Raw genomic sequence first — 24,182 nt, forward strand, 5'->3', positions numbered from 1 at the left:
TCAGCCACCTTGCCCCTCTCTGGGCCTCACTTTTCCCATCTGTGTAATGGAGAGATAGTGGGGCCTGCAGGGTACAGGTCGGGGGTTGGGGGGGGCCAGGAGCCCAGACCTGGGTGGTCGAGGCCGGGCCTTTGTCTCCACCCTGCCAGAGCCAGGCTGGCCAGCTGCATTCCTGCACTGATTTATGGTGGCCAGGGAGGCCCCGTTTTTCCCCCTGCCTGAGGGGTGTGGGGCCTGCAGGTGGACCTTCCCGTGGGCGTGCACCCGCCTGGGCCGCCTCCACCGCCCCTGCCCCATCCCCATTCCCCCTGCCCGCACGGCCCCCAGCACTGTGTGCGCCCCTCGCCCCCCTCTCCCCTCGGCCCCTTCATCAGATCCCCGTGATTCACAACCTGGTCCAGTCTCCTGTCTGTCTGCCCGGCTGGAACGTTGGGGATTTTGTCTGTTCTGTTTTCAGTGTCTAAAACGGGGCTGAGCACACAGCAGCTGCTTAATAGATGCTCGTTAAGTGAACCCTGATTTTCTCGGCCGCAGCGTGGGCCAGGCTGGGCAGAGAAGACCAGAGAGACTTGTGAGGAATTGCCCTCAAATTCCCATCCACCCGCAACCTCAGGATGGGACCTGATCTGGAAATAGGGTCTCTGCAGATGACATTAGTTACGATGAGGTCCCAGAGTAGGGTGACAGGTGTCCTTATGAGAGGAGGAGAGACATAGAGACACATGGGGAGATAGAGGCAGAGACTGGGGTGACGCCTGGAGCCCCCAGAAGCTGAAAGAGGCAAGAAGGACCGTCCCCTGGAGCCTGAGCAAGGCCCAGCCATCCTCTGACCCCAGACGTCAGTCCTCCAGAACTGACAGTAAATCCCTGCTGTTCTAAGCTGCCCAGTTTGTGGTCATTTGTTATGGCTGCTCCAGGAAGCTCACGTGGGACCACCGAACCTCAAGCCCTTCCTGACGAGGGGGTGACATCTCCTCCCTTGAGATCCCGACCCTGGTGGAGGGGGTGTCCACCCGGCATGAACCCCTTCCTGGGCCCAGCTCCCACAAGAGATCACAGTGCCCCTCCTGCCTCAGTTTCCCCATCTTTCAGAAACAGTGGGTGATGAACACAATAGCTTCACCCTGAGCTCCTGGAACCATCAGGACCCCCATATTCCAGGTGGGGAAACTGAGGCTCAGGGCAGAGAACAGCTGCTGGGCAGAGGTGGGCTGGCTTGGTGGGGGGCCCATTAATTCCCAGGCCAAACGGTGGGCGGGCTGCCGTGGCACGGCCAGACCCCCGAGAGGTCAGGGCATTGTGCGAGGCCATAAAGGGGGTGGGCAGGCTGCCGACAAAGAAGGAAGCTTTAATGGCTGTTGCTGTGGGCAGTCAACAATAAAGACGGGCAGTAAAGGCCGCCCCAGCTTTATGGGGCCCTGGGCCCAAGTTCCGCACCCCTGCAGGGTGTGTCCTGCCCTGGCCAGCCTGCTAGGGCTGCCCACCAGGCCTCAGGGATGGGGGAGCTGGGGGCGGTGTCCAGGCCCCCCGTGGCGGTGTCCAGGCTCCCCTCGTGAGCCCCTGGGCCTGGCTGCCTGTCCTCACAAGGCTCTTAAGCCACACAGCTGGGCCACAACACATCCTGAGCCACGCCCAGGCCTCGGGCCCACCTGGGCCCTCTGGCTGAAACCCTGTCCCTTTCTGGACGGCCCAGGAGGCACTGTCATACCCCGAGCTGCAAACCCAGGCTGGAAGTTGGGCAAAACCTCAGGAAACACCCCCGCCTTGGGCTGAGGCCCCAGATAAACTGCCCCCCTCTCCCCTCCCCAGAGCCTGATTTCCCCAGGGCCACTGGGCGCTCTGATCACGGGGCCACCTCCACCTCCCGCCAGTTCTGAGGACACCCCGCCTCTCTGCAGCCACGCGTCCCAGAAGACCTGCCAGGGCCGCTCCCAGCTGACCTCTCACCAGCCTTCCCGCTGCTTCTCAAACCCGCCAGGGGCCGCGGTCCCCCCTCCAGGCCTTTGACCTGGCAGCTCCTCTCTTGGAATGCCGTCCTGGCTCTGTCCTAGCTCTGTCCCCGCGGGCTTCCCCGTTGTTGCCCAGGTCTCTGTTCCCACGTCGCCCTGGAGAGAAGCCCCGCGTGCCTGTACTCTCTCACTTCGAGCACATGCACCGATTACGGGCGACTCTCCCGTGTACCCCATTCCCCCGCACCCTGTCCCCTGCACCACCAAGCCGCATGGGTTTACACACTGGTATGGTCTCCTGTCCACCTGCCCTAGTAGGGTGTTCGCGATTTTGTCTGCTTGGTTCTCAGGATCTAGAATTGGGCACCCAGCAGCTGCTTCATAAATGCTCGTTAAGTGGACCTTGATTTCTCAGTGCAACGTGGGGGTGGGACCCCCTATCCTTTCCCAAACCCGAGATGTGTCCGTGCACAACCCACGCTTCGGGCCACCTGCGTCCTGGCATTGGGCAGACAAGGGTCTTGGGGGCACTTGGAGTCTGCCCTGCTGGGTTCACATCCTGTCCTCCCCAAGCCGCATCTGTGAAGGCGGTACAGAACCCCAAGGATGTGGGTGTGGACGTGCGGGCCTGGGCTGGGGGCTCCCACAGAGGCTCCCAAGCACACACCTCCCTTCCCGTTTTCCACCTGCTGGGCGGGGTCACCAGGACAGGCCCCGCCACCACCATGTGGTGGCCCCTCCGCCGGTCTCTGCCATGGCTGGGCCCCTACCCAGTGACGGAGGGCGTCTATCCGCTAGTTACCAAGGCTGGACTGCCCGCGTGTCCATCTTCCCCTCTCCAGCACCACCCACTTCACAGATGGGAAACTGAGGCACAGACCAAGCAGAGTCAAGCCCCCACCCCTGCTGAGCAGCCAGAGGGGCCTTCCCGGGCAGCCTGGGCGAGACTCTCCCCTGCCTTACAGTCTCCCATGGCTTCCCACTGCCCCCATCAAGGATCTCACTTCCCCTGCGGTCACTACCGGCCTGTCACCTCCTTGCCCTCACCTCCCTCTGCTCGGCCCCCTTGGGCCTTGTCATGCTTTCTGAGCAAAAGTCACAGGCCCTCACCTCAGGGCCTTTGCACCTGCTGCTCCCTCCTCTGGAATGCAGTTTCCTGGATCTCCACACGGCTCCCTCCTTCCCCTCCCAGCCCCTCCTCACCCTCTGACCCCGGCCTCTGCCTCAGTTTCCTTCACAGCAAAGGCGCAACCCAGCCTCATGCCACACATGGATTTCTCAGTGGACACTCAATCACGTTGGGAAGATGATGAGCACAAAACGCCACCTGCCTCGCTCTGGGCCCAGCCCAGGTGGGAGGGGGAGGCTGGAGGGGAAAGGAGGGGGTCCCGTGGAGGGACCTCACCACCCACCCCTCCACAGAGGGTGGAGGGGCCAGTCTGCAAGGAGGAAGCAGATAAAGCAGGGCAGGCTTGGGGTCAGGTAGTGGGCGGGGGAGGGGCCAGGGAGGAAAAAGTGAGATAACCTCCCCTCCCCCAAGCGCGCTGAGGGGCAAACAGGAAATTCTTGTTTGTGGCGAAAGGTGAGCGTTTTCACTACCACCAGCTTCGAGGAGCTCCCAGCCAGGTCAGCGGGTTGTGCTGCGGACCAGGCCTCGATGACCCCCGGGGTGGGGCGCCCTCCCCCGAAACCGCCCTGCGGGGACAGCGGACCCCTCGGGAGCCAGGGCACCACGCATGCCCTGGGCCCACCTGCCAGCCTGAAAGAGGAGGACAGGCCCGTGGCCTCCATCAAACCACAAGGGGGAACCTGGTGCAGGGGGGAGGGGCGCCCCCAGGGCCGCCCACACGCGGGAGACCCCTCCCCGGCGGCGCCGTGTCCCCAGCTCCAGCCTGCACGGGCCCAGGGCGGCAACCAGCCCAAGGCCGAGGGGCCCCAGCTGTAAAGAAAGCACCCGCTCCAGGGCCCCCAGGAGGAACTTTGCCCCCTTAACGGTGTCCGCTCAGCCCCCCTCCCGACACCCAGGCGGCTCCAAAGTCCGCGGGGCCCTACCTCAGATGCATGAGGCCACTGGGCGGCAGGGGGACTCCAGGAGTAAGGCCGTGTCCTTGGACGGCAGACACAGGGACAAAATCAGGAGAAACGGGGAGCGTTCGGGCGACCGGCGACCCCCAGCCCCAGAGAGGGACAACCTTGTCCCTGGCAGCCACCAATGTGGCAGGGAAAGGCCCACAGCTGGGAACAGATGGAAAAGGCCCCCTCGTGTTTTTTTTCTTTTTTTGGCCCCACCGTGTGGCCTGTGGGATCCTAGTTCCCCGACCAGGGATTGAACCCGGGGCCCCTGCAGTGGAAGCCCCAAGTCCTAACCACTGGACCGTCAGGGAAGTCCTGAAAAAGGCCCGTTTTTGCACTTGTGTCCAATATGGCTCATGGGCAACCAGAGAAGGATGGCTTCCCCCACGGCCAGAATGGCAGGAACAGACACGGTCAATGTGTGGGGACCATGGGGACCCTGCTGAAACCCTGGCCCTCGGAGGGGGTCTGGGAACGGACAAGGATGAACAGCGGAGTGAGGCATCAGGCAGGGCTGGCGCGGCCCGGGAGCCTCAGGGCCTTAATCTCACCTACCTGGTCCTGGATCGTTAAAAAAATATTTATGGAGGTGAAAGTCACGTAACACAGAATTCACCGTCTTAAGGTGAACAATTCAGTGGCCTTTGGTGCACTGAACATTGTTCTGCAACCACAACCCCTATCTAGTTCCAGAACATTCCATCCCCCCAAAGGAAGCCCCGTCCCCATCAGGAGTCACCCCCCTCCCCCTCCCCAGCCCCTGACAACCAGGAACCTACTCTCTGTGTCTGTGGATCTGCCTGTACCAGACGTTTCCCACCAATGGAATCACACCTTGTGTGTCCTTCTGTGTCTGGCTTCTCTTACTGAGCATCGTGTCCTCAGGGTCCATGTATGTTGTAACGAGTGTCAGTGCTTCACCCCTTTCCACAGCTGAGTGATGTTCCCGTGTGTGGATGGACCACATCTGTTTATCCATTCACCACTGATGGGCATTTGGGTTATTTCCATTTTTTGGCTATTATTACCAGTCTCACTATTTGTATATTCTTTGGGCTTTGGACAAGAACTGATTCATTGTAACTCCTGTAAGCAAAGTGAAACTGCATTGAAAGAGCAGAAAAGCCCGCACAGCTGGGTTTTATCCCTCAACGTCCCCCCATAGAACACCCAAGAGCAATAGGATGACACTTCCTCCTTGCAGCCCCCCAGGGTGGAGAGTCTGGGGAGCTTTTGATCTTTACATGGAGATCAGGCTGTGTCTCCCCTGCTCCAAGGAGGCCCCTGGCTCCCTGTGGCTGTCAGAAGAAGCCAGACCTCCTGCCTGCCAGGCTGGGGTGTGGTCCTGGCCCCCCAGATGCCTGTACCTGGTCCCTCCCCAGCACTGGTCCCTCGCCGCTCCCAACCTGCTCCTGCCTGGGGCCTCTGCATTGCTGGTCCCCCCAACCTGGGTCCCCCTCCTCCACCCTTGCCCTCTTTGTCTCCTGCTGACCCCCAAGAAAGAGCAGCACCCCCAGTGACGCTCCCTGCCCCTCCCCCAGCATCTGTCACGGGTCACGTGGTTCTGCACTTATTTTGGGGATGGTTTCCTTCCCTTCTTTCTTCCCACCCAGATGAGAGCCCCCAGGGCAGAAAAGGTAACAGTGGGTAGGCACGGTATACAGCAGGTGCTAAAGAAGGAAGGGAGGAGAAGGCACACCAGGCTCAGGCCCCTGGTTCATGCTCCATCCCAGCTCAGCCCTGGTGTCCCCTCCTGGCGGCCCCACTCCAGCTGATAAAGCCCCTCCTCACATTAGCGGGCCCCCGGGAGGCCCTGCGACCCATGACTCAGCACTGGCAGCCGTTGCCCAGGTGGGCAGGGGCCGGGTCCCTGGGGGCCAACCAGCCTCCCCCATTCACAGAAACGCCCACGCGCAGGGCTGGGGGGCAGGGCAGGGGCGGCACCCACACCCTCCACGGCCCCTCCCCTCGTGCCCACTGAGGCGGCCAGGGGCTTCCGTGCGCACCTGGTGACCGGCTCTCGGTCCAGCACTGGTGCCGCCCCGCTGTAGCCCCGCTGTCACCATCCTCTTCCGCAGCCCGGCCCAGAGGGTGCACTCCTGCCCCTTCTCGCCCCCTCCCCAGAGACTCCGGGGCAGGGACAGACAAACGGATGGGTGGACGGATGGATGAAGTCTGGCAGGAGGAGGCCGGGTGGGGCGGAAGCACCCGGAGTCTGGAACCCTCCCTGTCAGCCCTCAGGGCTGTGGCCAGGTCAATCCATTTTGCAGCCATGACTGAGCACCTTCTGTATGCTTTTTTTTTTTTTTTCCTGGGCTGCACTACACCGTTTGCGGTGCACAGCTTGCAGGATCTTAGTTCAAGGGTTGAACCCGGGCCCAAAGCAGTGAAAGCGCGGAGTCCTAATAACCACTGGACCGCCAGGGAATTCCCAACCTTCTATATGTTAAGGCCTGTGCTGGATGCTGGGGATGCAATGTGCCCAAGAGAGACCCAGACAACCCTTGGGAGCCCCAGGCCTGCGAGGGGGACAGCAGGAGTCACACACAGGCAGGGGGAGGTGGTGAGGGAGCGGGGGCGCCTTTGAAGCCAGCCATCCCTGCGGCAGGATGGGGGAAGGGCAGGCTTGCTTGCTGCTGCACACAGTAGGGGCTTAATCAGTGTTCACCGGGCGACCTCAGGCTCTTCCCACAAGTTGCCCTCCTGGCGCACCTGACCCCTGAGGCCACCCACCCCCACCAGAGGCAGGGCCACATGGCCCTTTCATTTCCCGTCAGCGCTCCAGGGCTGCAGGGGCCCCCACTGGGCCTGCAGGAAATTGGGGAAGTGATTCTGGGCCAGGCAGAAACATCTGCCAGCTTGGCCAACCCCCCCCCCCCCACCAACCAGCATGTGCCTCCTCTCCGAAAAGACACGGCACACCCACCCACGAAACAGATATTAATAAAAGTTCCAGAAACAAGTCATAGAGCCTGACCACGAAGCTGACGATTAAAGGCGCTTCTTTCTGGATTTCCAGATGGTGAGGTTCCAGGGAAGTGCCCTTGTCTCTGGGTCAACCTTTCATGTACCTGGGGTCTCCTAGAACCTCAGTCTTCCTACCTGTGAAGTGGGCAGGGTGCACCTGGGTCATCCAGGTGGGGGACGAGGGAACCATGGGAGCAGATTGTGCAGAGAGAAGAGTCTGGCTCCAGGAAAACGACTGGGAGGTTGGGGGGCAGGGAGGAGGAGCCACCTTGGTGACAGGACAAGGCTAGTCACCCGCCAGCTCCATGTCACAGCTGGGGATGCCAGCAGGCCCAGCGTTGAGGACGCACTCAGGATGGGGAACCATGAGGAGAAACTTCTAGGAAGGCAGCTGCCCCGCGGCATGCAAACGACATGCAAATCCGGGCGGGCAGCCTCCCATCCACCTGGGAGCCCCCACCCACAGGCCTGACTCTGAGCAGACTGCTATCTGCATGGGAGCCCATTTCACAGACGGGGAAACCGAGGTGCTGAGAGAAAGCCGCAGAGCTGGACATGAACCCAGTACTGAGCCCCTTGGTGCCTCTGGACCACCTCAGAGCCTCGTGGGGTTGGGGGTGGGACCCTGCCCGAGACCGCCTGGCACTCAGGGGGCAACGGGCAAATGCTTTGGAGTCAGACAGCCAAAAATCCAGAATCTTCTCCCTCTTCACTCCCTCCCTCCTTCCTGCCAGCAATTACGAACCCGACGTTCCATGCTGCTCTCAGGGCATTTCGTTTGGGGGTCCCAGGCCCCCAAAACCCAAGGACGGTTGTCTAGCTACCACTTAGCCACTGGCTCAGGGTTCTGAGCCCTGCACCCAGGGCCTGGCGCGCGGGGATTAAAACTCCCACCATGGGGTTTCTTCTGAACGGAAGCAGCCCTGTTTCCCTGCAGAAGAGCCGCCGGCAGCCGGGAAAGCACCAGAAGGGACTCTCCTAGCAGTCCGGCTGTTCATAAAGATCCACCTGCCCAGGGAGCGAGGTCCCCGTCACTCCCAGCCCGGGTTCGCTGAACGGAAGTGCAGTAGCGTAAGAGAGCAGATCGCTGCCCCTCCCTGGCTGTGCTGACCGGGTCCCCACCGTCCCCGGGCCTCCCCCAGACAGCGCAGGAAGGAAGGGGGGTGCTTCTCGCCTCTCGCCCGGGAGTCAAGAGGAAGGGGTCCTGGACAGCTCAGGGCTGGGGGTTCCCGCCCGGCACACCTGCAGGAGCCTCTGCCAGACTCCAGGCCGACGGTAAAACAGAACCTGCCCGTGGTGGCCAGCAGGCCCAGGGTGCCAACAAACCTACCCGCCGACTGCAAGAGGGGGACCCTGCTCCTGGAACATCCCACCTCCCAGGGAGCAGCTCCTGCAGTGAATGAGGAGGAGAGATGAGACCCACGCTGGGCACCCGGGGGCCGAGCTGGTGCCCACCACGCTCGCTCTCTTCCACCAGGACCCTCGGTGACCGGTAACCTACAATGATGACAACAGAACACCAGCTCAGACACTGCCCCTGTTTTCCAGACGGGGAAATGGTGCCCAGAAGGAGGGTGTCAAGAGCAGCTGCCACCTGCACCCCAGCCTGGCTGGGCTCCCCCAAGATGGCAATGGCATCGAAGAAAAGAATAACCCTCGGGAACTCCCTGGTGGTCCAGTGGTTAGGAACCTGCACTTTCACTGCAAAGGGTGCGGGTCCAATACCTGGTCAGGGAACTAAGATCCCGAAAGCCGCGCCCCAGAGGTGCCCTCAGGCCCCACTTCTCATCCAAGAACTGGGCACCCTGTTGGCGGGTGCATGGACCAGCTGGAGTACACAGGGAGGGGCCGGGCGGGCCGTCGGCCGGGCAGGGTGCCAGCTGAGGCAGGGGCCGCCAGGCCGGGAGAGGGTGGCAGCCAGGCCCATGCACGCCGTCCACTGGTCACTCACGGGAAAAGGGCAGATGGGAGTAATAACAGGGTGACGGGGGCAGGTGGGCAGATGAGGGTGGAGATCGGAAAGAAAGGAAAAGGACGAGGGAGAGACAGAGAGAGATGTGAGGGAGAGACAGAAACCGGAGACCTGGGGACAGACGGACCCAGCCAGGTTCCAGGCCCGGCTCCCACATGCCAGGCAGGGGGGCCTGGGGGAGTCACACCGGTTCCAGCCTCCAGCAAGGCCCCAGGCCCAGCCAGAACCCTGGGGAAGAACGTAACGGGGCTTGTCCTAAAAGGGGGGATAAAGAAGAGAAGGAGAGGGCGGCCCACCCTGCCCAGAGTTGGCAGCCCCTGGGGCTGGGGGCGCCCCCCTGGGTAGGGGCCTCACAAGCCCGGAAGATCCACATTGGAAGCCATGGGGTGGGTTGGGGGACATAACCTAACAGGGCAGAGGCTGGGGTGGCCACGGGGACCCTCAGAGACCCCTCACGGGGCAGAAAGAGAATGTGACACAGCCCCAGGGCCCACGGCCACTTCAGCCTGGACAGAGATGCCTCACCTACCCCCAGGGACAGGAGCAGGAGTCACACCCCCGCCTTGAGAGAACCCCTGGCCCCACCCAGACAGACCACATGGCCCCCCACCTGGACCTCTACGTGGCATGGACCCGGGTCTGCCCCATGGCTGCACACGGACCCTCCCAGCCCTGTTTGGACAGATGCTTCCACCCCGACACGTGGACCCTCAGCCCTGCCCAGACCCAGCAGGTCCCACCACCCAGCGTGGTCTCCAGGCGCACACGGACACACCCGTCCAGCCAGACCCAGACACACAAACACAGACACACCCTTGTCCGCTGGCTGGCTCTCAGATAATGGCCCCAGACGGCCCCGCCCTCGGCCGCTGCACCCACCCAGCCCCCACTGCCACGTGGCCACAAGGGCGGCCACTTCTGTCTGCTTTGTTCACAGGTGCATACCTGGTGCCCGGAATGGGGCTGGTACACAGCAGGCGCTCCATACGTGCCTGTGGAAGGCCCAGACTCAGACACACACGCACACGGGTGCCCAGCCTGGCCTTTGCGCCGTAAAGCAGTCCCATGACCCCGTGGACCACACGGTCGGGGTCCCCTAAGGAGGCTCCATGGCCGGGCAGGCTCCCTGAGAATCTGCCCGGCATTGCTGAGCCCCAAGGATCAGGGACCCAAAGCCCTCACTGGATTTTGTATTCATTTCCTGGAGTGGCAACAGGCTGGGGGGGCTTGGCACAGGGATTTGTTCTTACGCGGCTCTGGAGCCCAGACGTCCAGAATCCAGGTGAGGCGGGGCTGCGCTCCCTCCAGAGGCTCGGGGGAGGGTCCTCCCTTCCTCGTCCAGCTCCTGGGGGCCTCGGGGCTTGTGGCTGCATCACCCCAGTCTCTGCCGCCAACGTCACACGGCCATTTTCTGTCTCTGTGTGTCCCTCCTCTTTTTCTAAGGGCACTGGTCACCCTCCTCCACTATGGCCTCACCTTAACTGCATCACACCTGCAAAGACCCTATTTCCAGACAAGGTCCCCGTTCTGAGATTTTGGGCAGACGTGCCCATTTGTGCCCCCCAATAGGTTTCTTCCTGGAATTAGGGTTTCATCTGTTCCTTGCTCGTTGTCTGGAAGGCGGGGGTGGTGGCAGGCGGTGCTGACTCTGTGCCCGCCACACCCCTCAGCCCCACGAGATCCCCGCCGGCCCTGACAAGGGGCAAGGCTGCGTCCCGAGCTGGGGCCTTCAATAGGCAGATTGGTTACCGTTTAACCCCGTGACCCCCAATTGTCCTCTGGCTGAGTGCAACTGGGCGAGCAGAGGAGGGCGGGCCGGCCCCGCCCCCACGTGTGCCCACCCACAGCCCACAACCCCAGCTGCCCCCGGCCCCTCCCGGAGCAGTGGACGGCGTCTGCAAACGGGGTCGCTGGGCCTTCCAGAGGGCCTGGGATGCCCCTCCTAGTCACCACAGGGGGTGCTGGCTCAAGATCAGAAGGCTCGGAGGGTTGAAGGGTCTTTGTGTCAGGTGGGGAAACTGAGGCACAGAGCAGGTGAGCCCTGCCCAGCATCCCCCGACTGCACCTCTGGATCAGAGAGAGCGCACCCCTGTCCAAGATCACACAGCACGTGAGGGGAGGAAGGGATGTAATCTGGCGGTGGGACCCCCTGCAGCCTCTGAGGCCCTGGTCACACCTCGCGGCTCCCTGAGGCTGCGTCAGCAAGGCGGCTTGGGAAGCCACGCGGACGGGCGCGGGCGGCTGACCTGTGCCCGGGCCGCCGATTCAAGCCACTGACTGGGGCAACGTGACTTTCTGGCTAACGGTTAATGGGCCCCACCACACGCTCAAGATTCCCGAGACACGGGGCCAGCGGGGCCGGCGGGGGGGCACGTAAGGCTCACACAAGGGCACACGTGCACACACACACGTGTGTGCTTGCAGACCCACAAGCATACAGCCACATGCACACAGAACAGCCACGGGAAAGGGTCACCTGTCATCCACTGTACAGACATGTGGACCAGGCACAGCGCTGGGATCGACACACACGGATACACAAGCTCAGCCACCCAGACCCCAGGACACACTCACAACACATCCACACAGGCCAGGGCCAAGTCGCATGGGGGTGCATGCAGACATACACAAACACTCCAGACACGGGGACACACAAGCAGACGCCTGAGGTGGCAGCTACACACACAAGACACTGCAGACGGGTCCACGTGGCCCCAGACCGTGCACACAGACACACGGGAGAGCCACGCCAGCAAACGCATGGTCACGGACACCACAGGGGGGTCTCAAGATGCCCCCAGAGCCCCGGCTCTGCAAACACAGACCCCAACACACACGGGGTCCCTCGAGACGGGAACCCCCAGCCCACAGGGACCCCACGCAGCCACCACATCCCCATGCACACGCGCTCGCCCACGTCAGCGGGCTGGACCCCACATGCGCCCCACGCCCGCCGGGCACCACGTCCTCCAGCCCCATGTGTGTCATTAGAAAGCGTGGGGAGGGGCCAGGCGCTTGGCAGTGGCCACCGGGGTGGGGAGCAGCGGTGGGCATGGGGGGCCAGGCCACAGCAGCAGTGACCCCTCGGCGGTGACCAGGCAGCCGGGCGGCGGCGCCGGGGCCAGATAGGGCTCTTCCGGCTGAGTCAGTGTGGTTCCCAGGGCTGGCACGGGTGGGGGCACGGTGCCAGGGCTGCAGGCGGCATCCTCCCCGCGCCCGCCACGGCCCATCTGGCTCCACGCCAGCAGCCGCAGTGGCTTTGATGAGGTGGGCGCTGTCCCAGGCGGGCAGGGCTGGGCTCCCAGGGGGTTTCCTGGCACCGGTCCCGCCCCCAGCACGGGGCCCAGGGACCCCGGCACCCCAGGAAGACGCCCGGCGCCAGAGCTGGCCTGCAGGACCCATGGGCCTGGGCCCAGCCCACGCTGCCCCAAGCAAACCGACTCAACGTCATTGGGCTCAGAAGCCAGTGCCTGACCTCCAGCCTGTGCCCAGAACACACTCCACCAAAAAATTCTCCTCCTCCTCCTCTCTGGTCCCACAGGACCGGCTGTAGCGCTGGCCTCTTCCACTCCTGCCTGGACTGTGGAGCCCAGAAGGGTTCTCCCAGCATCCCTCTCCCTCCCCCAGCACTAAACCATGCTAAGGCCCCCCTCTGAGCCCACCTTTGCTTTGCCCTAATGTCTGCCGACCCCTACCCCTCCCACTTTACGTTCCAGCCACGCCGTTCCAAGATGCAGGCCCTAACCCTTCTCTCTCCACCTGGCCAACTCTTACATGTCCTGCAAAGCGCCAGCTCCAAAGCCCATTCCTCTGGGCAGCCTTCCCTCTAGCCCAGCCCTGACTCTTCAGGGCTGAAGTGCGTGTGTCCCTCTCTGGGCCCCCAGCCTCTGGGGGCTCCCAGGTAGGATGAAGAAACCATCTGCCACCTCTTCCCAGAGTCCCGGCAATTCCTGCTCCCTAACCCCACCCCATTCAGCCCCAAGCAACTCTCACGAGCCCAGAGATGTTCACTGCAGTGTTGTTTACAACAGGGAAACAGGAAAACAGACCAGCGTGTTGGTGTCAGCTCCACAAGGGAACCTCTAACAGCTGAAAAGAACCCGGCTACTTGAAACACTCTGATCAAACAGACAGATGCAGAGTGAAAATGATGAGAAAAAATGAGAAAAGCAGTACGTCCAGCTCAGCGTTTGGCAGATCCTGGCAGCCCCCCAAGAGACCACACTTCGATACCTTACGCATCACATTTCTGTGTAAATGGACAGAGAAGGGCCTGGGAAAACCGTAGCTGCTGCCAGCTAGGTCACAGAGGGGGCTGGCAGGCCTCAGGCCTCAGCGGAATCCTTCCCTTTTTATCCCCCACAGGAATGGTGTCAAGTGTCACTTCTGGCATCAAAAAAGGACTTTAAAAATGTATATACGTGTACCTTCCATAATTTAGAAAATCAAAGTGAGGTGAAAGGAGCAGAAAAAAAAACCCAAAATGTGACCCCAGTCTCTTGCTGAGGATGCATCTGAGGCCCAGGGCTTCACCCCAAGTTGCCTGAACCCATTTCCGGGGCCACACACGCTGGGGTGGAGGAGGACACCCACGGGAATTCAACAGGCCCCAGGAGGCCAAGGGAGGGGAGAGGGGACGGGCGGGGTCCACAGCAAGGCCTCAGCAGCCCCGAGAGGCCTTTCCTGCCTGGGGGCCTGTGTGTCCAGGCACTGGGTCCTGACACCCTGCTGTTGGGCCCTGGACCAACCGCCTCCATTTCAGACTAGGAGACCGAGGCTCAGAGGGCCACCCGGGCTCCCCCGAAACCTGCAGCCAAGGGGGCTTGCCCCCTGCCCCTCACTATCTGTCCACTCCTCCAGTACACCCTGGGGCCAAATCCCAGCTCTGACACCTCCCCCGTGTGACCGTGGGCAAAGCTGCGCGACGGGTCTGTGCCTCAGCTTCCACTACCGCACGACGGGGCAAATGCAGTGCCCCCCGCCTCACCATGAAGTGAAGGTACGTGAGACACACGCGAGACGCTCCAGCTGCCGCCTGCGCATAGTTGGGTGACAAACACCAGCTAGAACCGTCATCTCTATACCTCTGAGCTCATTTACAAGTTGGGAGCAGACACGACCTTGAGAGGAGGGAAAATAAAGATCCAGACCTTTAATGCAAATCAGAACCACAGTGAGATTGCACACCACCCCACCAGGACGGCTGGAATCAAAGTCATAACCACAAGCATCGGCGAGGACATGGAGAAACTGGAAGCTTCGTGTGGCTGGTGGGGATGCAAAATGGAGCAGCCGCCGTGAACAACAGCAGCTCCTCAGAAGGTCAAACACAGACTTACCACGTGACGCAGCACCTCCACTCCTAGGTACGTGTCCGCGAGAACCGAAAGCACGCGTTCACGCACAAACTTGTACACGCACATTCAGAGCAGCCAAAGGGAGAAACGACCCAGTGTCCATCGGTGGACGAAGGGGTAAATAAAGTACAGGATATACATGCGTATAATGGAATATCACTCAGCCACAAAAAGGAAAGAAGCACTGACACTCGCTACCATATGGACGTACCCCCAGAACACGATGCTCAGGGAGAGAAGCCAGACACAGAAGGACACACAGGGTGTGATTCCACGGATGGGAAACGTCCAGAACAGGGAGATCCACAGAGTCAGAGAGCGGGTTCCTATCTGTCCGGGGCTGGAAGAGGGGGTGGGGGTAAGAGCTAAAGGGTACATTTTAAAAGGTTTCTTTTTGAGGTGGTGAAAATGTTCTAAAATTGACTGCACAACCCCGTGAATGTACGAAAAACCACCAAATCGTGCTTTCAGTAGGTGAATTATGTGCTAGGTGAATCTTAAGTCAACAAAGCTGTTAATAAAAACCCCAGCGTTTCAGTCATTGAGACTAAAGATTCAAATCCTTAAGTGGCTGAAGATCTGCAGTTAAGACTCTGCTTGCTTAAAATCCCATGATGGCACAGCCCTGCTGGTAACAGGAAACCACCAGGATTTCACCAGGATGCCATACCTGATGGCAGCAGGCTGAGATCCTATTTGCTCCCCATGACACACTACGATCCCAGCCAGTGCTGGCCTCCATCAGCATGAGTCCCTGGGGCCCCATGGCAGCGAGGTTCCAGGCTTTCAAGGAAAGATTCCGTGGCCCTGAGCCTGCTGCTCCCGGCCCCTCCCCAGCCTGGCTGCCCCCCAGACCCTGTAGCCTGCGGCAGAATTTCACGGCTGTCGAGGGTTTTCGGGCGGAAGTCAGGCCTAGGCCCTGCCAAGACCGGGGAGGAAGAGGCAGTGATGGTGCCAAGCAGGCGGCCGGCCGGCCCGGCTGCCACGTGCCAGGAAGGGGGTGGGGCAGGCGCCAGAGTCAACACAGCCCCCGACATCTGCTGGGCTGGCTGGGCCCAGGCCACTGTTGACACTGGCCGCACAGATGCCTGGCCAGCTGGGTGGGAGGGCAGTGCTGGCAGCTGGACCTGCCACAAACAGGCAGGCACAGGATCCTGGCGCTGCAGGGCAGCCCCCCGCCTGCCCACAACTTCCCTTAGCCCCCACCGTCTTGGAATCCAATTCCATCCCCCACGGGGCCCAGCCAGGCGGTGGCGTCTGGCCTCCACACACAAGCCAAGCTGCATCCTACCCCGGGGCCTTTGCACGGGCTGTTTCCTCTGCCTGCCACACCACCATCCCTCAGTGTGAGGGCCCAGCTCCTTCTCCGACCAGGCTTGGAGCAAGTGCCACATCCCGAGAGGCCTCCCCACATCCCCAGCTGGATGCCAGGTCATGTTTCCTCACCCCTTCCTATCCATTTGTTTACGGACCTTCTCTGAGTCCAGCAGGGGAGCTGTGTATCCAGTAGGTGCTCCATAAGCGTGAGACTGACTGTGTGACCTGGGTTCCCTGGGCCCCTTGGGCCTCAGTTTCCCCAACCGTGCCCTGACCCTGGGAGTCCTCGAGACATCATCATTGTGTCCAAAGACCAGCGGGACAATGGCCCCTGGAGGCCCTTTGTTCTTGATGGGCCGAGGGGGCTTTGTGGCCAGGACACCTGATCCCTGGACTCCGCCTGGCCACCCAAGCCCCATCTCCTGCCAGTGTTGGACCAGTGTTGGGCCACACAGCAGAAGCTGCTGGGCGGGGCCAGGGCTACCTGTCGACTCCCAACCCCACAGGGGCTGCGGCCTTGTCCCTTCCTCTGGCTTGGCCGTGACCCTGTGAGGCGGGGGGTGGGAGGTGTCTGGCTCTGGCCCCCAGCCCGGGGGTTCCTGAGGGTTGGACTCAAGTCAGATGGCAAATATTCGGTGAGTCCATAAATATAACTCGCCCATGAGGTTCCCATTTGTGCTATTTTGACCCCAGTGGACGTCAAAAGCTCAGTTCTGGGAAACCCGCCCCCCACCCCCAATGCCTCGCCCCTGTTTTCTTATCTGCAGAACTAGACAGACAGCAACCCAGCCACAAGCAGCTCCTCAAGAAGAGGAGGGAAACTGAGGTAGGGAGCAGTCGGGGGGACCCCTGATCCCAGGCACTGGCTCAGGCTGGGATCCACACGCAGAGGAAAAGCCTTCAGGCGGGAGGGGGCAGCCGGGGCCATGCGTGGGGAGCGGCCAGCCACGCCCTAAGGAGATGACGTCTGCTGGCTGTCATCCCACCCCTTGGCACTGCCACCCGCGTGCCAGGACGCAGCCGGAAGCCAGGCGGCCCCACCCATCCCGAGATGCCTGGGCAGGGGATTAACCTTCCTGCCCATTCCTCAGGCTGGCCTCCTGCCTCGGGGCCGCTGCCCTGGCTGTGCCCACCCCGCGGGCACTGTCCCCTTCTGCCTTTATACCTGCCCCGTCACCCCCATCACAGCCCCTGGCTTGTTCTTCTCACACTGTGTATCCAGTTTCCAGTTCTGTACTTTATCTGAGCTTTCTGAGGGTTGCCAGGGTCCCAGCACCCTTTTCCCACACGGAGGCTGGGCCTCATGCTCCTTCCAGGAGGGTCCCACTGCCCATTCTGGAAGCCAGCACGGGGGGAGGGTGCCCCAAGGCCATACACGGCCACCTCCCGGCTCCCATGCTCCTGGCGCATCCATAGCCTCAGATGAGGTTCAGGCGCTGGGCCTGGGAGGCTAGGTCCCCACCGTCCACTCTTGGAGGTCGGGGCAGGGCCCAGCTGGCCTCAGGCTGGAATGCAAGCCCAGTCGGCCGCCCCGGCCGCCATCTGGTTTCCATCTGCCCAGCCCAGCGAGGCCCAACTTCAAAGGATCCCCCGCCTGGCCACTTCCTCTGCCCTGGCCGCCCGCGGGGAAGGCACCAGGACAGCCCGCTTCCTCCCCACCCCTCCGGAGCCCCCAGGAGCTGCTCAGCCGTCCACACCAACGTGGCCACCCCCTGCTCACCCCCCTCTCCACAGCCACAGGCTCAACAGACCAGACTCGACGCCACGGACAAGGCCTCTGGCCCTGCGTCCCCGAGCCCACGCCCCTGCCCCCCTGATGGCCACACCCATGAGCCCCACGGAGCCTCGTCCAGGCACGCGGCCTTTCCCAGGGCCGGTCCCTCTGCTCAGAACCCTCTCCTTGCTCTATCTCTCTGCTTGTCCTCTGGTGCAGATGGAGCCCCCCGAACTTCCCCCTCGTGTCCCCACATCCACGCATTTACCGGCCAGCCCGTCCCACCCACGGGACACAATCCCACACTGTGGCTTCCACGAGATGCCCAGCACTCGGCAGGCGAACAACGCCTGACCATCGGGGGCGGGTCGGAAGGACCCTGGCAGCAACTGCCCACAGCCCGTCAGGACGCGAGGCCCACCTGCTTGAACTGCTCCTCGTACGTCCAGTCCCCGTGGTCCGGCGGCTGCAGCTGGGGCACCGCGTGGGCAGCCCCTCCGGGGAGGGCCAGGCCAGCCCCCGGGCGCTCCTGGCCGCCCAGAGCCCGGGGCCCGCCGTCGCCACGGAAGGCCTGGAGCGGCTGGGCTTTGCGGGGGAACAGGGCTGCAGGGCCCGGGCCGGCGGAGCCCGGGGGCCCGAGCCCCTCCTCGTCCTCGTAGTCCTCGTCCTCATCCTCGTCCTCGTCCTCGTCCCCCAGATCTTCCTCCAGCTCCTCCTCTTCCTCCTCCCACTTCGGCTTCCTGGGGCAGACACGGGGCGCGGGTCAGGGGAGAGGGCGAGGCCCGCGCCGCCTCCTGCCTCATTTTCCCTGTCTGGACATGGGTGAGCAGCCCCACGTGCTCTGGCTGCCAAGAGCGCCCATGAGGAGACCAGCTTAGGTCTGGGCTTTACTCTCCTTGTTCCCAATTAGCTCAGAGCAACTAGAGGTACCCCTTTGGCATAAACCCCAGCCCCTGCCCGCCTGCTAACCCCGTCTCCCCTCCCGTCCCCTCCATTGCACAGGCTTCCTTGCTGGGCCTTGAAAATGTCAACCCAGTTCCTGCCTCGGGGCCTTTGCTGAGGCTGTTCTCTCTGCCAGGCATGCTGTTCCCCGCTCCCCCTTGCCCTTCCCAGAGGCTGTCACCTCCGCAGGGAGACCTTCACCCACCATTGCCCGAAGCTGATCCCGGCCCCAGCCACCCCGCTCCCCAAGACCCCTGCTTTATTTTCTTGGCAACTCCGATCACAGCCTGCAATCGCCCTGCTGCTTTGCTCGTTAAACGTCTTCCCAGAAGGATCCCACCGGGGTTTTGCCAGTGCCCAGCTCAGGGCCTGCATCAGACCCCGGGGAGATGCATCCGGGGGCCAATGGATGCTCATTCTGCGCAGGTTGCACCTGGGCTACGGCCTCTATTATCTGTCCCCACCACTAAATCTAGTACAGCCTCGCCAAGCGATGGGGACCATTGGCCACGTGTGAGTAGCTCCATTTAAATTAAGATGAAAGAAAGCTACACAAGCAGATCCCAGCTGCACTGACCACACTTCTCGCATTTGTCAGCCTTTTGAGACGGGTGGTCCCGATCCTGGGTGGTGCAGGTGAAGAAATGTCCACCGTCCCCCGGGAAGTTCTAAAGAACGGTATGTCCTGGGTAGTCAGCAGGACAGGGGTTTTGTCCTTCCTCTGTGGCTGTGTCCCCAGGGCTAAGAGCCGCCGGCACGTGGCAAGCGCTCAGCATGGGGGGCCCACACACCCCAACTCACAGGTCATCGTCGGAGCCCTCGAAGTGGCTGTCACCTTCGGGGAGGCCAGCCGCCTCCCTGCCTCGGCCGGGTGCGGGGGGAGAGCCTGGTGCCCCCTCTGGGGCCACGTCCTCGTCCTCTGAGCCGGGGGGCCCATCCTCAGAGCTGCCAGGGCTGGGAGCGTGGCCGAGGCCGGCAGCGGCGGCTCGCATAGCGGCCAGCGCGGCCATCTGCGCCCGCTGCATCCGGGCGCTCTCGGGCTCCCTGTCCTCGTCCGGGGCGGCCCTGGCACGGGCCGGGGGGCCGGCCGAAAGCTCGGGGGGTGGCGGCGGTGGCTGTCGGGCCTCCAGCTCCTGGCGTGCCCGCTGCTGCCGCTGCAGGAGCGTCTCCATCACGGCCTGCAGCTTCATGGCCCTGCGGGCCGGGCCGCCCCGGGCACCAGGGCGGGGCGGCGGCGGGGGCGGCCCCTGGGGGGAGGGGGCCCGTCCGCACTGCAGTGTGGGGGCCGCGGGGGATCCGGGGCAGTGCAGGGTGGCGGGGGGCAGGGGCGGGGGCCGCCGGGCTCAGGCTCAGGGCTGGCGGGGCATGCCAGCGGCAGGCGGGCGACGCCGCCTCCTTCTCACACTGGGCACTGGGGTGCGGCGGCTGGCGGTTGGCTCATTCACGTGTCTGCAGAAACCTGGAGGTGACAGGAGAGACCGTCAGACCACCTCAGAGGCCTCTGGGAAAATCCTTTCCATCCACGCCCATCAGTGTGCAAACCTGGGGGCCTCCCTGGAGGTGGAGGAGCACGTTTGTCCCACCTGCCCCCACTCTGTCCACCCTCCAGAGGGCTGGGAAGAAGTGTCACCCCGCACTGGACTCCCGAGGGCCTCGAGTCGTCCCCCACCTGTCTGGGCCACAGAGAAACACTTAGTGGACAACAGCACCCCAGGGAAAGACCTCGGATTACAGCTTCACAAACAGAAACAAGGGGACAGGGCATTTCTGGCTTCTGATTGGCTACAGCCAGGACCACCAGAGTCCTGGGGTTCTGGGTTCCGGTTCTGAGTTCTAGGTGCTGCTCGGGCCCCCGGGCATCTCACAGGCACAACGGCCGACCCAGATTGAGCACCTGCTGTATACAGGCTAAAGCTTCCCCACTCATGCTCTCACCCCATCCCTAAACCTCAGTCTCTTTAGGCCTCAGTTTCCCCATCTGCAAAATGGTGCCCGAATGGCACCCACCTCGCTGCGCCCAAGCAGGGATGAAGCGAGTGTGTGATGGTAAAGGCGGGAGCACAGCAGGCACTCGCTGGACTTAGGGAAGGAGTCTGGATGGTCCCCATTTTACGGATGGGGAAAACTGAGGCTCGGAGCTGCCCTGCTGGAGGACACACAGCAGGTTCCAGGCAAGGCTGGGAGTTGAACCCAGGTCTGGGTGATGTCAGAGCCTCCCACACGGCCCCCATGTGCCTTCTGCAGGGAGTTCCCCTGCCCTTTGGGACCCCAAGTGGGGCCAAGGTCCCAGAAGGCAATGCGCTCTGCCCCCAGCCCGGGGTCCCTTCGGACCACTGCCAACCCACCTTGCCAGGGCCTCAGGTGGGCTCTGGGTACAGATGTCCCAGAGCCCGGCACAGCTAGGCACCACCAAGGACAGGAGGATGCAGGTCCCACCCAAGCCCCACTCACCCAAGCCCAGGCCACACCCCACACCCCCACCCGCCCAGGCCGCCAATAAAACAGACTAGGCAGAACCCAACAGGCCCGGCAGTGACACCCCAGATGGTACATCATAGGAACACGGGAGGGTCCAGGAGCCACTCCAACCAACAAATGAATCCCCAAAGGCTCCGGAGCAGCTCCTGGGGCAAAGGGGGCCCACACACAGGAGGGTCCAGCGGCCAGAGGCTCCTGGTAGCGGGCGGACACTGGGTCACCAGGCTGGCCGCCCTCCCGGCCCCTCCTGTGACCTGGTAAGAGAAGCCTGACCCCCCCGCCCAGGGGAGTCTTGCAGTGTAGACCCTCCCAGCCTCCCCAGTCATGGGAGGGGCCCTCTCCCCAGTGCCTGGGCCTTCCAGCAGGATGGGTGAAAGGGCAGTGGGGGGAGCAGGTGGGGGGGTCCCTGTGGGAAAGTCGGGAGGGACCCGTCCCCGAAGGGCCTCAGTATCTAGCAGGGGCAGGGGTCCCAGGGCACAAAGACCCTCTCAGAGACCATAGTGCTGGAGAATGACCAGCATAGCCTGTCCTTAGAGGCAGCAGGATAGCACCCAGCCCCCACCCCCCCGGGGACAGGCGGTCACCCCCCCCACACCAGCCCCAAGAAGTGCTGAGGGGACACTTCTCAACCAGTGTCTAGTCTGGTCTGCTGCCCCTCCCCCACCTTTGACAACTTCAAGACGAGCCCCCCCTCCCCACGGAAACGCTCTGGGCAACGCCCCCCCTCTTTGGGGGGCAGAAGGAAGAGGCCAGAGGAAGCCACGCCCCCTCAAGCCACCCCCCCACACACAGGCCTGCTGGGTTTAATGACCCTTCCGGGTCCACAGGTGGGGGAGGGGAGCAGGGCAGGCCTCCACGTTGGGGCTGGTGGAGGGGGCAGGTGGGAACCCCGGAGCCCCCCTGGGCTCTAGCCTGGGCCCCCCCATGGCCGCCATTAACCCTAAGCTGGTGACGCCCACCCCCTCCAGACCCCTCCCCCCCAAGAGCCCTTTGTCCTCAGGCCCTACCCCCACTTTATGACAACCCTAGGGGAGAGGCATTCCCTGGCAGGGACCGGGCGGGGATGGGGGGTGCTGGGTGGCCCTTGGGACCTGGATGGGGGGGGCAGGGAGGGATCTGGGGCCACACCCTCCCCTCCCCATGCCTCCCGGAGAGAGAGGTCACCCGCTCGGCCCAGGGCTTGCAAAACACGGTTATTTAAAGAGTTGTGCAAGGCTGGGGCCCACGGGTGGCGAAAGGGGGCCCTCACTTCACGAAGGGAAGAGGAGGGGGAGGGCGGGGCAGAAAGCTGGGGAGGGGGCTAGGAGAGTCCGGAGGGGGCGGCCCGGAGGAAGTGAGAAAAGAAACACCGAAAAGGGAGAAGAAATAAGACGACAGAAACCCCAGTCTGATTTCAAAGGCTTCTTGGAAAGCGGCCGATTTGCATGGTGGGGGGGGCAACCCCTCCGGGCCGGGCGACTGAAAACGGAAGATTATTGACAAACCGGCCGCCCGGGGTCCGCGGAACGTTGGAATTGACCAACGCGCGCTCCCCGAGCTTCCTGCGCCGGCTTTTGTGTCTGGGGGGGGGCAATGAACGGGGCAGGGGGCGCTTTTCCCGGGGATCCCCGCCAGAGAGTCAGGGCCCGGGCCGAGCCCACCCTGGCCGCTGGCCCCGTGGTGTCCCCTCCAGGGGCCCCTTTCTGCCCCAGAGCTCACGCTTTATAAATAAACCATCCAGGCTGGGGAGGGTCGCCAGGGAACTGCCCTCCCCACCCGGCGCTCCCACTCCCCTCGGGGCTCCCGAATAAAACACCGATTCCAGCGGGAGTAGATGAAACAACCCCGACCACAGCCCCCCGCGCGCGCATAGAGACCACTTCCTTCCGCTGGGAGGGGGCGCACACGCTCGCGACCCCCGGTCACCCCCGCGCCCGCCCCCGTACAATATGGCAGGGGGTGAGATCTCCAAGGGAGTCGCAGAGAAAACCACACCAACTCCGACCCACTGGGATCGCCTTTCCGGCCCTGGACCCCCACCCACGTCCCTGACCAACTTTGGGGACCCCCCTCATTGGCTTCCAGGGCGCGCGGCGCCCACCAGGGACCGAACGCGCGATTTAAAAGTCCGGCCCACCCCTTCCCCAGCCTCACCAAGCGGGGTCCGCTCGGGGGGCGCAGGGCCCACTCGGGGGGCGCATGCCCCACGCCTGGCGTCTGGCCCTGCCCCGGCCGCGCCTGGCCTCCGGCCCGGGCCGCGAGCTGCGCGCTGTTGGCTCCCGGCCACCGCCGGGTTTGTGCCGCGCGCCGACTCACCGAGTCTCCAGCCGAGTCCGCGTCTACACCCCCCACCGACCCGATTGGTAAAAGTCTCCCCGCGCGCGGCCTCCCCCGCCCCTTCCCTCCCGCCCCCCCCCCCACCGGCGCGCTCACCGCCCCGCAGACAAATCACCGGGTGACAAATCGCTCTCAGATGCAAATACCTCGCCGGTGATTCAGCGCCGCGGCTCGGGACGCGGGGAGGGGTCTCCTCCGCCTTCCCGGACGCCCCTTTGCCCCCCGCGCTTCGTCCGATGACGCTCGACAAGCACAGGGTGCTGGGGAAGGGGAGAGAGTGGACGGAAATTTTTAGGTCGCGGCCCCTTTAAATGATAATAAATAATAAAAGGGAAGGGGAACAGGGACGCGGTATACCCCGCCCCCTATCTAGGGACAGTGGGCAAAGTGCGCGCCGCGGGCCCGAGCGTACATGATGCCGAGGGCGCAGGCGGGGCTGGGAGCGCCCCATGGGGAGAGGGAGGGGAGGAGGTTGGGGCTCTGTCTGGATGGGATTTGGGAACGCTAGCCTGGTCCAAGACCGCCCCCTCCCCAACTTACCGAGCATCTAGTATAGACCTACCGGGCTCAGAGTTTCACCCCCGCCCCTTAGACTAAGCAACTCGAGACTTCACCCCCCCAAGAGTGGTGCCTTGGTTTCCAAGTCTTTAAAATGGGGATTAGAGACTTGATAAAGAAAGGAGGGAGCTGCGGCGACGGGAAAAGAGAGCGGGGCGGGGTCGGAGGGAGGGAGCCAGAGCCCTGCGATGGGGGCACTACACGGTTGGGGAGGGGTCTGGGAGAGGGCGGGGGCTGCCAGGCGCGGGGGCACCGCACTGTCAAAGGCGTGGGGGTGGGGAAGGGCGTCCAAGATACCTAGGAGGGCTCCTCGCGAAATCCTGTTGACCCCTACCCTCCCACCCCCACCTGAGGTTCCCATCGCCTCTTGGGAACCTGACTACCCACACCTTCTAGGAGGAGAGACAAGATTATCTTCTTGGTAATAATAGTTCAACAACAATTTTCACGTTTTGAGCGCTCGATTGTGCGGCCATGTGCCCAAGGCATGAGGTTCACATTTTTGTGTAGCAGAGACTCTTAATGTTCCCATTTCAGAG

The 24,182-nt window shown here is 62.9% G+C and overlaps 1 protein-coding gene across 3 annotated transcripts in view; it reads right to left on the reverse strand.

The window, feature by feature from the left end:
* ARID3A (AT-rich interaction domain 3A) overlaps positions 1-23,279 on the reverse strand; it is a 36,108-nt gene extending 12,829 nt beyond the window's left edge. The window contains exons 1-3 of one of the 3 annotated variants that reach the window (XM_081233115.1): positions 23,232-23,279; positions 19,093-19,750; positions 17,771-18,089 (exon numbers count right to left, since the gene is read on the reverse strand). In XM_081233115.1, the coding sequence (XP_081089241.1) occupies positions 17,771-18,089; positions 19,093-19,481 (708 nt within the window). In that variant the 5' untranslated portion in view covers positions 19,482-19,750; positions 23,232-23,279. Of the gene's footprint in view, positions 1-17,770; positions 18,090-19,092; positions 19,751-22,902; positions 23,028-23,064; positions 23,141-23,231 lie in introns of those variants that run through there. The other 2 variants (XM_081233114.1, XM_081233113.1) reach the window with 2 other exon arrangements.
* Positions 23,280-24,182: the final 903 nt, after the last annotated feature.

Source organism: Mesoplodon bidens (assembly GCF_964165515.1).
Source record: "Mesoplodon bidens genome assembly, chromosome: 4".
In the NCBI taxonomy this organism is placed as follows: Eukaryota; Metazoa; Chordata; class Mammalia; order Artiodactyla; family Ziphiidae; genus Mesoplodon; species Mesoplodon bidens.